The sequence below is a fragment of the Brachyistius frenatus genome, unplaced genomic scaffold, assembly GCF_029030835.1.
Source record: "Brachyistius frenatus isolate BFR_SWC_R1_liver_20210118 unplaced genomic scaffold, ASM2903083v1 Contig_3, whole genome shotgun sequence".
Taxonomy (NCBI): Eukaryota; Metazoa; Chordata; class Actinopteri; family Embiotocidae; genus Brachyistius; species Brachyistius frenatus.
In genome coordinates this window covers 5360001-5373515 of record NW_027210602.1, presented here as the reverse complement: position 1 = coordinate 5373515, position 13515 = coordinate 5360001, and the positions used below count along the sequence as shown (strand labels likewise).

General features: G+C 46.5%; 2 protein-coding genes across 2 annotated transcripts in view; one reads left to right on the top strand and one right to left on the bottom strand.

Annotated features, from left to right (window-relative positions):
• Positions 1–554: 554 nt before the first annotated feature.
• Positions 555–4700, top strand: LOC138624370 (solute carrier family 46 member 2). Its single transcript, XM_069704528.1, is given in 8 exon segments — positions 555–1067; positions 2147–2317; positions 2675–2757; positions 2759–2945; positions 3264–3435; positions 3896–3979; positions 4288–4444; positions 4568–4700. Coding segments are annotated over 8 exon segments (1380 nt in total). The 5' UTR covers positions 555–593; the 3' UTR covers positions 4620–4700.
• A 3970-nt stretch (positions 4701–8670) lies between these two features.
• The window catches only part of snx30 (sorting nexin family member 30), an 11630-nt gene continuing 6785 nt past the window's right edge, over positions 8671–13515 (bottom strand). The window contains exons 3-9 of the mRNA XM_069704555.1: positions 12988–13098; positions 12714–12872; positions 12432–12621; positions 11886–12085; positions 10837–10926; positions 10326–10478; positions 8671–9603 (exon numbers count right to left, since the gene is read on the bottom strand). Of these exons, the coding sequence (XP_069560656.1) occupies positions 9526–9603; positions 10326–10478; positions 10837–10926; positions 11886–12085; positions 12432–12621; positions 12714–12872; positions 12988–13098 (981 nt within the window). The 3' untranslated portion in view covers positions 8671–9525. The remainder of the gene's footprint in view (positions 9604–10325; positions 10479–10836; positions 10927–11885; positions 12086–12431; positions 12622–12713; positions 12873–12987; positions 13099–13515) is intronic.

The following is a 13515-nucleotide window of genomic DNA, read 5'->3' as shown; positions in this document are numbered from 1 at the left end:
GTCTTCCCGGTTTAACTCGCGCTTCTCGTTCTGTTTGTCAGGTGTGTGAGCGGGAGGCTTCTTTTTTTTTTTTTTAAGTAACCTTGTTGTCAGTGCGGTGAAGAGCTGGTCTCAAACTATTAAAAAACAAAATTAAAAACAAAAAAGAAAAAACATCCAACAAATAGACAGACTTGTTTGTTTTTTTTCTTCTGGTGGACAAAACATTCCAGCTTCTCATTGGTGAGGATTTAAGTGTTTCATGAGTAAAAAGCTCTGACGAGATGATTTCCTTTGTGCTCTGATGTGAACTGAAACCAACAACAACAACAACAAAAGTGGTGAATTGGGCCAAAAAAAAACAAAAAAACTTATGGGGAGGGGTTTCTTTGTTCCAAAAATGAATGTGGCATTACTGAATAACTGCACACTCACGACAAGGCACCTCGACATGTCACAGTTTCTCAGATCACGCCCTCCCTTCGCACGAGTCAAATGAGCACGAAACGAGGAAGTGTGTGTATTATTTGTTCTCTGCTGTTGATGCCGGACGCGCCTCTCACCTGGAAGCGCCTCGAAACGTATTTCTTTACAGAAGTTTGAACATTAAAGCCATGGTGGCGCCGAGCTGGTGTCAAGCAGCGCCCGCGGTGCTCCGGCAGATAGAGCCGGTTGTCGTGCTCGAGCAGCTGGGCAGCACTCTCTTCGACACCGCCCTGCAGATGGTGGTCAAGGACCGTTGCGCCAACGCCACCGTCCCCGAGATGTCCCGAGAGGACAGCCAGCAGAAAGCCATAACGGACTTCTACATGATCTACAACCTCATCATCCGGCTGACTCCGATCCTGCCGTCGCTGCTGCTGTCCCGGCTCAGCGACCGCGGCTGGAGGAGAGCCCCGGTGGTGGTGCCTCTGAGCGGGTACCTGCTGAACAGGCTCATCCTGCTCCTGGTGGTGGTTTTTGACCTCCCGCTGCGGGTGATGTTCGGAGCGGCGGTTCTCTTCGGGCTCTCCGGCGGGTACTGCGCCTACTGGCCCGCCGTGATGACCCTGGCGTCGCTGGGCTCCACGGCGAGCGACCGCTCCAAGGTGGGTAGTGACGTGTTCCTGGTGCGCAGCAGTGGGGGGGGGGGGGGGGACTCTTCAAGTCTTAAATTATAGACGTGTAATTTCCACTAACAGGCGTCGGGCAGAGTTACAGACAACTTTCTCTGGTCATAATAATGTTTTGGAAAACTTTCATGTCAAAACTGGCAAGGTATGGTGGACTAAAAGATTACTTTAATATAAATAACCTAAGTAAATACACAAATAAAACAATGAAAAAGGACTTAGGCAAATTAAGTCTTTAATTTATTTTTACATTTATATTAACTTTTATTAGTGCTGTTTCAGTAGGCTATTTTACTTTTTCTTTTTTTTTTAAATGGTTTGTCTATAATAGCCTACAGTTTTTTTTTTTTTACTCACTTACCTTTATTCCTGTATTTCTGTTTTTTTTAATTTTTATTTCTGTATATTTAATTATTTGATTCTCTAGTTATTCAAGTCATATTTCATCCTCCACAACAAAGTGCATGTCCTGTCATTAGTATTATAAGCAACTTAATTGATAAATAAACATTGTATAAGACAGGCCATAGGTGAAAATATTGCTAAAGTTCTATTTTAAAAATATAATTAATATATAGTCAAGGTGCCTTGTCACCACTTAGATATCAAGCTAAACTATGACATGTTTTGACATTCAGTACCACATGCTGTACCATGCCAATTTTAGGATGTTTTGGAACACGTGATGTAAAAAAAAAAAATTGTATTTATGACCACACGCCATATTATGACAATCTTGATATATTTTGGAACATATACTATACTCTGACATTTTGTAAATGGTGTACCACGTGCTATACTATGATATTTGTATGCCATTTTTGACCACTCGCTTTATTATTAAAATTGTATGCCATTTTGTACATCATGCTATCCTACGACATTTTGATGATATTTGAATATGACAGATACATTCACACTTTTGGCCTCAACCCAAATGAAATAATTTGAAAACACAACATATATTTGCTCACAAAAGCTTCTTTAATGTCTATATGAGTAAAGACATTAGGCCTTCTGGTAAAATGAGTCATTCTTGTCCACGTCCCCTGCAGGTGATGATGAGAGTGGAGCTGCTGTATGGAATAGCTGGTCTGGTTGGCAGCTTGGTGTCTGGTCATCTGTTCCTTCTCTACAGCTCCAATCTGGGACATGGAACCATCTTGCTGGCTTTGAGCACACTGCTCCACCTGCTCTGCCTCCTGCACTCCATATTCCTTCTGCAGGTGTGTGTTTGTTTGTTTGTTTGTTTGTGTGTATATTGCATCACAGAGGGAATCACGTATGCATGTGTTTTGTTTTCGTGTCTTTGTGAACTAAGTCTTTCCCACAGAGTGGCCGGCGTTAAACACGCCTAATATACATTGGTTTTGATAATCTAACGATTTGTATGAACGAATCAGTTGCGATGCCACATATTGTCAAACATGCACATTAACGTGCACTTTATATTATGCAGAGCAGTATGGAGATGTCACGTGTGTGTGTGTGTGTGTGTGTGTGTGTGTGTGTGTGTGTGTGTGTGTGTGTGTGTGTGTGTGTGTGTGTGTGTGTGTGTGTGTGTGTGTCCATTTCGATTTTAGGTTAAACAAGTAAGCAACATAGAAACAGAGGACAAGTGCCACCTCATTTCTCCTGCCCGGGACGAGGCCCGGGACGAGGCCCCACGAGGCCCCAGCTGTTGAGGCCCCAGCTGTTGAGGCCCCAGCTGTTGAGGCTCGAGCCGGGAAGGACATGGCGACCATGGTCCTGCTCTTCGCGGCTGCCATGTTGTATACCTTCGCAGTGGGCGGAGCCGTAGAAGTACTGGGTTCCTTTGTGCTGAAGGCGCCGCTCAGCTGGACTGCCACTCAAGTAAAAATTTGCATTCCTCCGCACGCACGTATTTGTGATTTCGATGCGTTACAGACGACCCCGTTCATGCATTTCGAGTGTTTCCTGCGGCTCCGTCGAAGCGCGTGTTTGTTTATTTATTTTGTCGATTCGGCTGATTTTGGTTTCACCTCCTTTACTTTCGTTTCTCTCTTTCCGTGTCCGCCTCGCCGTTTTGTTTTCTGGGACTGCTTTCCCTCTCTTCCTCCTCTCCTCTCCTCTCCTCTCCTCTCCTCTCCTCTCCTCTCCTCTCCTCTCCTCTCCTCTCCTCTCCTCTCCTCTCCTCTCCTCTCCCTCCAGGTCGGTTATGGGAACGCGGCCGGCTGTGGGATTTTCCTCACCAGTTTCCTCGGCGTGATGGCGCTCCGCCGCTGCGTCAGCGACGTCGCCTTGATCCTCATCGGCATGCTGTCGTTCGCCTCTGGAATCTACTTCATGTCCTTCGTCACGTCCACCTGGATGTTCTACCTCGGTGAGACTCTCCGAGGCCGAGGCGCGGTTTGGCCGAGTGTGCGTTTCGCCCCGTGAAAGTTCACGCTGACCGTCACTTCCGCTTCCGATAAGTTTGAGAATTTAGAACGAGTGTTCTTCTTGAGAAAAGACGAACTGGCAACCGGCGCCGTTACCGTTTCATTTGCCGTCGTCGGTTATATGTCTGTTTGCACTAGTGTGAAATGTATTTGTTAGATTTAGTCTGTTTTTTTTTTTTTTTTAGATGAATTGATGTGCATATTATCCATTTTTTGTTAGGAAGCCATTTATTTTTCTAATGCGAAGCATTCAATTGGCAGCAGAAGCCTCCCTCTATTACTGCTGTATGGAACAGACGAAAGAAACATGACTTGGATGCCAGGTCATAAATAACAGGTCACCTTTAGATAGATAGTTGGTTGGATGGATGGTTGGATAATCATACTTTTGTTTTTCTCCAGCTCGTTCACTCAACCTGTTCGCCCTGATCCCGTTGCCCACGATCAGATCTCTGCTCTCACAGCAGGTTCCAGCTTCATCATACGGTAAGTACTGTGTGTGTGTGTGTGTGTGTGTGTGTGTGTGTGTGTGTGTGTGTGCGTGTGCGTGTGTGCGCGAAGAGGGGTAACAACATGTCATTTCCATGTTGTTACTTGTTACTTGTTGTTACTTGTTGTTGTTACTTGTCACCGACAAGTCGAGAAAAAAAAACAAAAAAAACACCTCGCTGATCCTTTTCCGTCGTTGTCGGCTGTCTGTGATTGTTCGGTGTTGCCGTGTCAGGAAACGTCTGCCGTGTACCGTCTTGTCTGTCTTGTCCGTAACCTGTCTGTCCTCCATTTCTTCCCATCAGGCACCACTCTCACCTCCCTGCAGCTGGCTCTAAAGTTTGCCGGTCTGGCGTACATCCCTACTTTCACCAAGATCTATCAAAGCACCCTGCACTGGTTCCCGGGCTTCGTCTTCACCCTCTCCAGCGCCGTCACCGTGCTGGCAATGATACCCGTCAGGTACTCCCAGCAGATCCCATCATACACCAGGGATTCAACTCACCTCTCTCTCTCTCTCTCACGCACACTTTTTGTCTCGTCTTCTCAAGAACATCGACTTTCTTCTCTCCCCCCCCCCCGCAGCATCATCGGCTGCAGATCCCGTCAGAGGTACGAGACCGTTCGGGGAGACTGAAGCGGCGAGACGCGATCGGCCGCACCGTGGGGTAAATGTCGGCACCGAGGAAAACGGGAAGTGAGACTTTTAAACGGTTTTTTTTTTTAAAAAAGAAGTTCCTTCGCTCCACTTCCTGCATTGTTAAAAGCTGCGGCCGGCAGCTCCCGCGTGGTTTGGTCTGCCACGGGACGAACGGCGCGGCAAGTTCGGCATTTAAAAATGAGCGTTTTCAACGTCGTCGGGCGGCGGGTTTCATCAGGCGGTCGCGTTTGTGCCGTCTGCTTCAAAAAAGAGGCTCCGAGGAGTCATTTCAAAAAAAAAAAAAAAAAACCAGGGATTTCGACATAACGGGGATTTGTGAGTGAGCGTGCCAGAACGAGGCGACCTGAAGGAAAAGGGGAAAAAACCAACTGTATTTAGTTGGAGATGACTCGACACGCGTAACTGAGTTGCGTCAACTCGAGCTTTACGACGGCGGACTCGCTTCGCTCGGATCCCCCCCCCCCCGTGACCTCGACGCTTCCTTTGAATCCTGGAAGGACAAGAGGATTAGAAAGTTTGGTTGTGGATTTCTTGAATTCGATAATTCCCCGGTTAAAGGGACACCCGCCGACACGTGGGACGTCTAAACCTGCGGGTCAGGAAAGGCCGACGGCGACGGGATCAATAAAAAGGACACTTTTGTTTGGAACATCTGTTTTTCACTCTCATACTTTTAAACTCCTTTATTTTTAGTCTTTATAAAAAATTAAAAAAAACAAAAAAACAATAAAAAATAAAAAACAGGTGAGTTTACATTTGGTTATAAAGCACTTGAAAAACATGACACAGTTACTTATGAGCTTAGTGTTATTTTTGTGTTTCTGTGCGTGAAATCAACACATTAAAAAAAGAATCAAGACTCCAAAAATATATAATTTTGCACTTTACATTTTTTTTTATAATGTATGTATAACGTATTCATATCTACATTAACGCGGCGCTTTATGGTACTGAAAGCAGATGCGAGCGGAGGAAAATATGTTTTATGCTTTGGCACTTTAAAAAGCACCAAAGGGTTCTCGGTTCTCGGTCTACATAAAATGTTACCACACAGAAGTCACAATTTATGTCGGCGTAAGGACCGAGAAAAACGTGGGATCGAGCCTCGGAGCCGCGGTTAAGTTGTAGAAATGTCCCATTTCCTCTTTTGTTGTAGTTTTTTGTTTTTCCTTTTGATTGTTTTATTAATAGTAAATGTATCTCAAGATTCATATCCAGAAGTGTTTGTTTCATGCTACACCCATCCTCGGGTTTTGTACATTTAAATTGCTGGAAGAAAAAAAAAATCAAATAAAATAACAATAAAAGAATCCAACTCGAACAGGAAAAAAAAAAAATGTCCAAATGAATTTGTTTTCTTTATTATTGGTCCGATATATCCGAAAAAAAAAAAAAATCATTTGTGGTAAAGATAATTTGCATCAAAACAACATCAATATACAAGCTTATTTATAATTACAACAAAAAATGTTATTAACATCCAAAAATGTACAGTAAAGGACTGTAAACGTGACACACCGGGGAGGAAGGAAGAGGCCGACGCCAGATCCACGCGTTCGTGAGTCGTCTTTGAGTTTTGGTCCGGGTTGGACCGGTCGAGGAAAAGATAAGGGGACATTTGGGTTGGAAACATTTGCTTTTTAAAAGAAGAAAAAGTCCCCCCCCCCATCCTCCTCCTCCTCCTCCTCCCTCCCTCATTCAGGTTTGTTTCGGTGGCGGCCAACACCGACGACGTCTTTCTAAAACGTTCCTTTAACGCTCCAAACTGAAAGCAAAATGATGTCTCTCTCTGACCAACTTAAAACCCGACCGGTTACTGTCATTTTTTTTGGCAACTGGAAACAAAAACACGTTTTGTTTTTAGTCGATTATTTTCTGGAGTTACATGTATTATGCAAAGTAAGTCAGCAGGCACACAGTATAGGATGGGGCTTCTTTTTTTTTAGTTTTTTTTTTACAATGGCTGTGATCGAGGAGCACCGTAAGCACATTAAACAGAGAACTATCGTCGGGGGTACTCGTGTGCATTAACAGTAAAACAAAACAAAAATAACAGTTTTCATTCCTGGTGTTTTGGTTATGCCTGATTTACATGGTCACTGCACATCTCTAAGTCCCTTATAAAGATTTGTAATTGCACTCCTCACATACACATTGGAACCCCGACAATGATCTCCCATTTCTTTTATACAAAAAAAAAAAAAAAAAAAACAGACTCAGCTGTGTCATATATATATATTTCAGCCGGAGTCCGAATAATCCCACAAACTTGTTACTTCATTTTACACTCAAACTGGTCTACGGGTGCACCGGCGCCCCGTTCCTTCAGGACTATAATGGTGGCAGTTCACAGTGCTCGGCCCAAAACAAACCGAGTACCGATCCGACCCAGTAAACAAAACAGACTTTTTTTTTTAATAATTTTTTTTTTTTTTTTTTTTATATATATACTTCATCACGTCTATTTTTGCGCATCATGTTTGCTACATTTCCTCTTCCTTTCCGCGTCAAGTCATCAGATTAAAATGCACTTGGGTTTAACGTCGGCTACCGGTTGAAATAAGAGATTTGCTCCCCGGCGCCACTAGTGGTCAAAGACGATACGAGGCCACACCTTCGACGTCGGCCCGAAGCCTGCGGGCGCCGGACTTTTTACAACAGGGACGCACGTCCGTCGTGTTCAAGTCCAGACGAGTTCACGCCGGCGGATCCAAGTCTCGCCGTCGGCTAAATCCCCTCGGGTGTCTCACGGCGTCGGGGTAGTTTTTAAAAAAAAAAATCGGGCGTCCGGTGAGACGCGCTTGATGAAAAACACGTCGCGTCGTCGCTGCACTAACGTTCGGTCGCATGGAGGACAGAGACAGCGATGTGGCGTCGACTTCAAAAAAACAAACAAACAAAAACAAAAAACAATCTGAGACAAGAATCAACTAAAATAGAGATTTACCAGGTTTTTAAATCCCAAACCATTTTTATTCCGAAAATCCCGTCAATGAATAAAATGACGGTAAAAGAAACATTACACCGAACGGAAATAATTATGACCGACCTGAGGCTGCGACGCGGTAATGTCGGTGCCAGGAATAAAAAAATACAAAACAAAAAAAAACACAAAAATCGATGTTAAATGCGTTGCTGGGAAGATGTCACATGACTGACTCTGCCCTGATGTCACATGACTGACTCTGCCCTGATGTCACATGACTGACTCTGCCCTGACGTCACATGACTGACTCTGCCCTGATGTCACCGGTCAGGTGTTTCCGCTACGAGTGCGATCAGCTGGCAGCGCGGCCGAGGACGGAGAGAAAGACGTTCACCGGCTGGACATTTTAGCCACGAAGGAAAAAAAAAAAAAACCAATAAATAAAGTGAGCGCAGCGAATGTCGCAAAATCAGAGAACAGTATCTCCCGAGTGGATTTTTTTTGTTTTTGTTTGTTTGTTTTTTTCCTCCAAAGTTCTTAGTTCCCGTGTAAACCCGCGCTTCACCGAATTGGCAAGACGGACGTTCGCCGACATCTCTCGACGTTGGAAATCAGAGACGCCTTTTTATATAAAAAAAAATAAAAAAAACGTTATTTCAGTTCACATCCCGCGTTCGAGGATCCCTCTTCTTGACCCTCGACCCCCAAAACACAAAATGTTGTCATAACGCCGCGTGTTCCCACTCAAAAAAGTTACTTCCTAAGTTTAGTACCAAAGTCAAGTCTTTTCACCTTCAGACCTCTCCGTGTGCTTACCGTCATCTTACCCTGCGTTTGGGACGACACCCGTAACCGAGGTCGAGCTTTTTTTTTTTGCTTGAGGAAGAGGTGAAATATATATAAGTGGTGTAAATGATCACGGTAAGGAGGAAAAAAAACAACAACAAAAAACACAAGTTCCATTAAGAGAAACCGAGAGAGGAAAACGGCATCCGGCTGACGGGAGGTTTACAGTTTGACCACAAGGTGGAGCTGCTGTACTGCGTTCGCACGCACGCACACACACACATCTGTCTGTCCGTCCCCGTCCCCCCGCCCCCCACCGACCCTTCTCCCTCCGCTCAGGTCAAACATCTGGTCGTAAAAGCTCGCATGCCGCAGCAAGTTTCTGCCATCGGATTTATTTATATTTTTAATTTTTTTTTTTGTAATAATAACAGCTGCGGGAAAAAAAATTGGAATAAAGTTTTATGAGCTTTTGGTAAACCGTCAGAGCTATCGGGTTGAATCGTGCAACCAGCGAAACGTACGGTCCTTGAAGAATATTGGCACTTTGTTTGACTTTTTAACGCCGGACAACTGTTTTAAGAGAAGAACGTATATTTTAATGGGGAGTTTTAGCATCAGATTTTCAGAGGCTTTCAAAACAAGGCGACGAGGGGGGAGGGGGGGATAACCCTTCGGAGGACGTTCCCGGGACTCACTTTACTTCACGCTCACCCGCGGCGACAGCGTCCGCCTTCAAAAAGCGATGTTTTTTTTTCCTCGCACGAGTTCTTCTTCTCGTTCGGCTCGACGTGAAACGCGCCTCTCAGAGACCGCCGGTTAAAACAGACACCAGCGGCGTCGGTAACCGTAAACATGGAAATGTGAAGTAGAAAAAAGTCATTAAGAACAAGAGCCCAAAAAAAAAAAAAAAAAAAAAACAGTCTGTACATAGTTGGTTTCTCCTCTTTCCCAGCTGTCCTTGAATGCACCGTTTGTTACCTCCTTTCGGGGAGAGGGACGACTCCCCTCCTCCGTACAACCGTCTCACAGGAGAACAGGGGTGAAAGTCCAGCAGGTGGGAATCTGCCCCCCCCCCACCCCGGTGGTCTTTTCCTTGGCATCGGAGAGCGCGTTGTCCAGAGAGAGAGAGAGAGAGAGACAAGAGAGAGCTCGGATGAGGGACGGCTTTCAGTTCGTCTCGCTCGTTTTGTCCTCGGCCTGTTTGTCCTGGAGGAGCGTTACGAGCGACTCCCACGCCGCCTGGCACTGCGGAGGGTGGAGATGGACGGAGAATCAGCGGGCGTACGGAAAAGAGTGCGGAGGAAGGGAAAGACTTTGACGAGGCAATTCTGAGCGAATAACTTTCCGGCGGACCCCCCCCCCCCCCCCCGGGGGGGGCCGTCTGGCGTCTCGCCCGTTTTTTTTTTTTTTTATTTATTTTAAAAAGGGGCGTTCGGGCGTCGGACCGGCGGAACGAATCCGTCGTTGCCGGAGTCGCCTTAAAAACGGGGAGAATTGCTAAACGTTTATTTCGTTTATTTTATTTAATTTATAAATGACTAAAAATGCTTTTAGTTGGCAACGATATCGCGAGAAACGAAACGCGTTTCTAAATACCGGTTGCAGGGGAAAAGAGCGTATCCAACGGTAACGGCGACGGGTTCGCGACCTAACGAGCGACGTTTGAAATAAATGTCTGTCGGCGAACACTAACGCCACCAAACTTACACATAATAATAATAATAACAATAATAACAATAACTTAACGTTATAGCTGCATACGTGGAAAATATGACATTTTCATAAATGGAAACTAAAACCGAAACGTGCAAAACTAAATTCCCTCAAATTACATGACTTGCGCCCAAAAACAAACAACAACAAAAACAGATCAAATTCCCTGACTTTCCCTGTCTGGAAAAAGAGTCTTATCAAATCGGGGAACCGTGGGTTCTACGTAAACAACCTCGACCGGGCGTTCTGCGTACCTTTTCGTAATAGTGGATGTTTTTGTCGGCCGTGCCGGTGAGCAGCTGCTTGAAGTCCTGCCTCTTGTTGCTCTGCCAGCGCTCCCAGTCCGCCTTCAGGTCGGCGTTGAAACACTCCACTTTGTCCTGACACTTCTCCACCTCCGCCGGCATCTACGGCCAAAGACAAGAGAAAACTACAGCTACCGGGGGGGGGCCTCGAGGGGGACATAGCACCAGACTAAATATCACAGGAGCAGAATCACGGGGTGGAGGGCGGAGGTTTTGGAGGGCGGAGGAGGGTGATATGAGATCGTATTGAAATTTGGCAGCGACTTGCGGTCAAATTCTGCGACATCAGTGCGGCGTGCAGACAAAAGATCAAACCGGTTAAGCGGATGTAACTAGATCCTAAAACATCTTATCGGCAATAAAGAAGGAGGGGCCATGTTTTTTTTGTTTTTGTTTTTAACCCCCCCCCTCCCCAACGTGTGCGTGTGGTTTGTGATGACGGGGAAGGACGAAAGCTTACAGGCGTTCTGTCTTCTTGCTTGCGCAACGCGGCGGCTTCGAGACGGCCCTCGTACTCCGCCTGGCTCTGGTCTCGCTTCCTCAAAACGCTCTGGAATTCAGGCAGAAAACGTTGACCGGGTCACGCATGCGTTTCCGGACAGGTTTCCTCACGCGGAGGAAGCAGTGCGGGAGGGGACGTGTCTTTTCTTTGCGAAATCTGCCACGAATGGATAACGGCAAAACGCGGTTAAATATTAAGCTTAAGAAAAAAAAAAAAAGTACTACGACTTCAACATTGTTTACTTCCTCGTGTCGTCTCCGGTCACGACGGCGTCCAGTCTGGCCTCAACATGAGGAGGAGGAGGAGGAAGTAGAGTTTTAAAACTGAATATGGGAGCAAAAGCTTATTTATATAATTGTTTTTTTTTGGTTGTTTTTTTTAAAGTAGCTTGTTGTACATATAATCTCAATGTGTCTGCTAAGTTGGCTGTTCACCGTGGTGTTGCTAAAAGCTGAGCTAAACAAACTACGGCGCAAAGTCCAGCCTTAACCGAATGATCCGCAACTGGATCCAGACTGAGGGCGGACCGGTCGCCACGGTGACTCACTGTCGCCCCTTAACACACAAACGGTATTACAAGATGAACATTTTAATGATGATTTTTTATTTATTTATTTATTTTTTGCACTTTCGAACCACTAATGTGTTGAAAACCAATTTTTCAAAAGAGCGACGATTTATTCGAATAAACTTTGTTCATTCAGCAAAAAAAAAAAACACAAAAAACAAAACGGACATCTCTTGCTGGTTTGCAGCCCACTGCGGATGACCTTAAAAAGTTTTTGTCCCCCCCCCCCCCCCGTATCCCCGTCCCACTAACCCGTCCCACGCGGAACCGACCGGTAAACCGGAAAAGTTTCACAAGTGCTTTTTATGTTTTTAATGGCTCCGGTTAACAAGTATACAGATTCACAAGGACAGCCTACGGGGATGAACGCTCTTTTTGTCGCCGTCCCGCCCGGCTCTTCTTCACACATCACACAGACGTCCAAAATGTCTCCGCTCACCTTCATGGACTCTATGTAGAGGACGTATTCTCTAAGCACGGGCAGGAAGTCCTGGCTCATGTTCTCACTCAGGTCGTCCAGCGCTCCGCAGCAGGTGGACACAGAGTTCCCCACGCCCTCCAGGGGGCGCTGCAGCTCCTCCTCTGACCCCGCCCAATTAGAGTAAAGGCTGCCATATTCCCGCAGCTCTGTTAGGTACTCTAGCAGAAATGAGAGGGGACAAAAAAAACAACAAAAAAAAGTCAGCTGAGCAAGAAGTCAGTCTCTCTGCGTTTTATGGGATTTTTTTGTTTGTTTGTTTGTTTTTTTTTGTTGCAAAATTCTCCAGAACTGCAATTTATTTTGTTACGTTTTATGCGAATTGCTTCTTGAAAAATGTCCCGAATCGCAAAAACGAGAAGAAAATGAGGAAGAAACAAAGAATGTACAAAATCAGATGTAAACTCTCGAGTCGGTACGTGTTCCGTACAACGCGAGGAACTGCTGGACTGGGAAACGAATCGCAGCAGCTGGAGAAGCACCCCGTCCCCTCCGCCGGTCCGGTACCTGACTGCTCTTTGATGATCCTCTGAGCGATGCGGTCGATGGTTCCCAGCTTGTGGCTGAAGGTGTCCAGGTACTCTCCCATGGCGCAGAACTCGGCCGGCCGCGCCCGCAGCTTGTAGCCTCCGGCCGCGTGCTTCACCGACTCGCCCACTTTGGTCAGGAGGGCCAGACCCTGACGTTTGTTCAGGTCCTGCGGACGCGGGGCGGACGGAGACACACACGGAGACGTCAGGGGTCTTTAAAAGTCTTAAAAGACTGACCACGAGTTGACCGCTGTCCTACCTTGGCAGACAGGAAGGCGTTTAGGTGCGGGTTGAAGGAGAGGACGGGGTGGTCCGCGACTCGCTTCAGGAACTTGTCCAGGGCTTTCATCCTCGTCTCCACGAACTCCTCTGAGAAACGGTCGACGACGCCCTTCATCACGAACTTCTCCGGCAGCGGCTGGAGACGACGGGGGGGGGGGGGGGGACAGACGGAGGACAGGGGGGGGGGAAGAGAAACGTGAATGAGGGGACTCTCGCCGGAGAGGCGGGCGGGCGGCGACCGTGCGACCTACGGGGATGAGGTGAGTCGGCTGGCTGTCCTCCAGCTTTGTCCTCAGCCAGTCGAAGTCCTGGTAGCGTCGCCTCACGCAGTACTCCGGCAGGTCGAACTCTATCCGAGTCGTCTGAGGGAAAAAAAAACACATAATAACGTGTTGCGTTATTTGGAGGGACGCGGTGTCTTTAGGTCACCGAGCAGGACACCGACGTTGCCGATCAAATACCGCAGAAACCCCGTTAAACGGGATCCTAAATTCATCGGCATCGTCCCGCGTTTCTCTCAACCGAGAAGGAAACGTTAAGTTCCGGTGAAATCCATCGTGTCCACTTGGTGGTAAAAACCAAAAGAAGGCGTTGGGAGGTGAATCACCCGGGGAGGCCGAGTGAAGGATGAATTCACCGATACACCGGTGTTCGCTATTTACAGTTTTTATTTGAATTTGTGAAACTAAAAGACAAACGTGTATTTTTTTTTTTTTTTTTTTTTTAAACTTCGCGCGGCGTCGGCGCATCAGGGAGTCGTGTTCGGATTCGATCGCGCG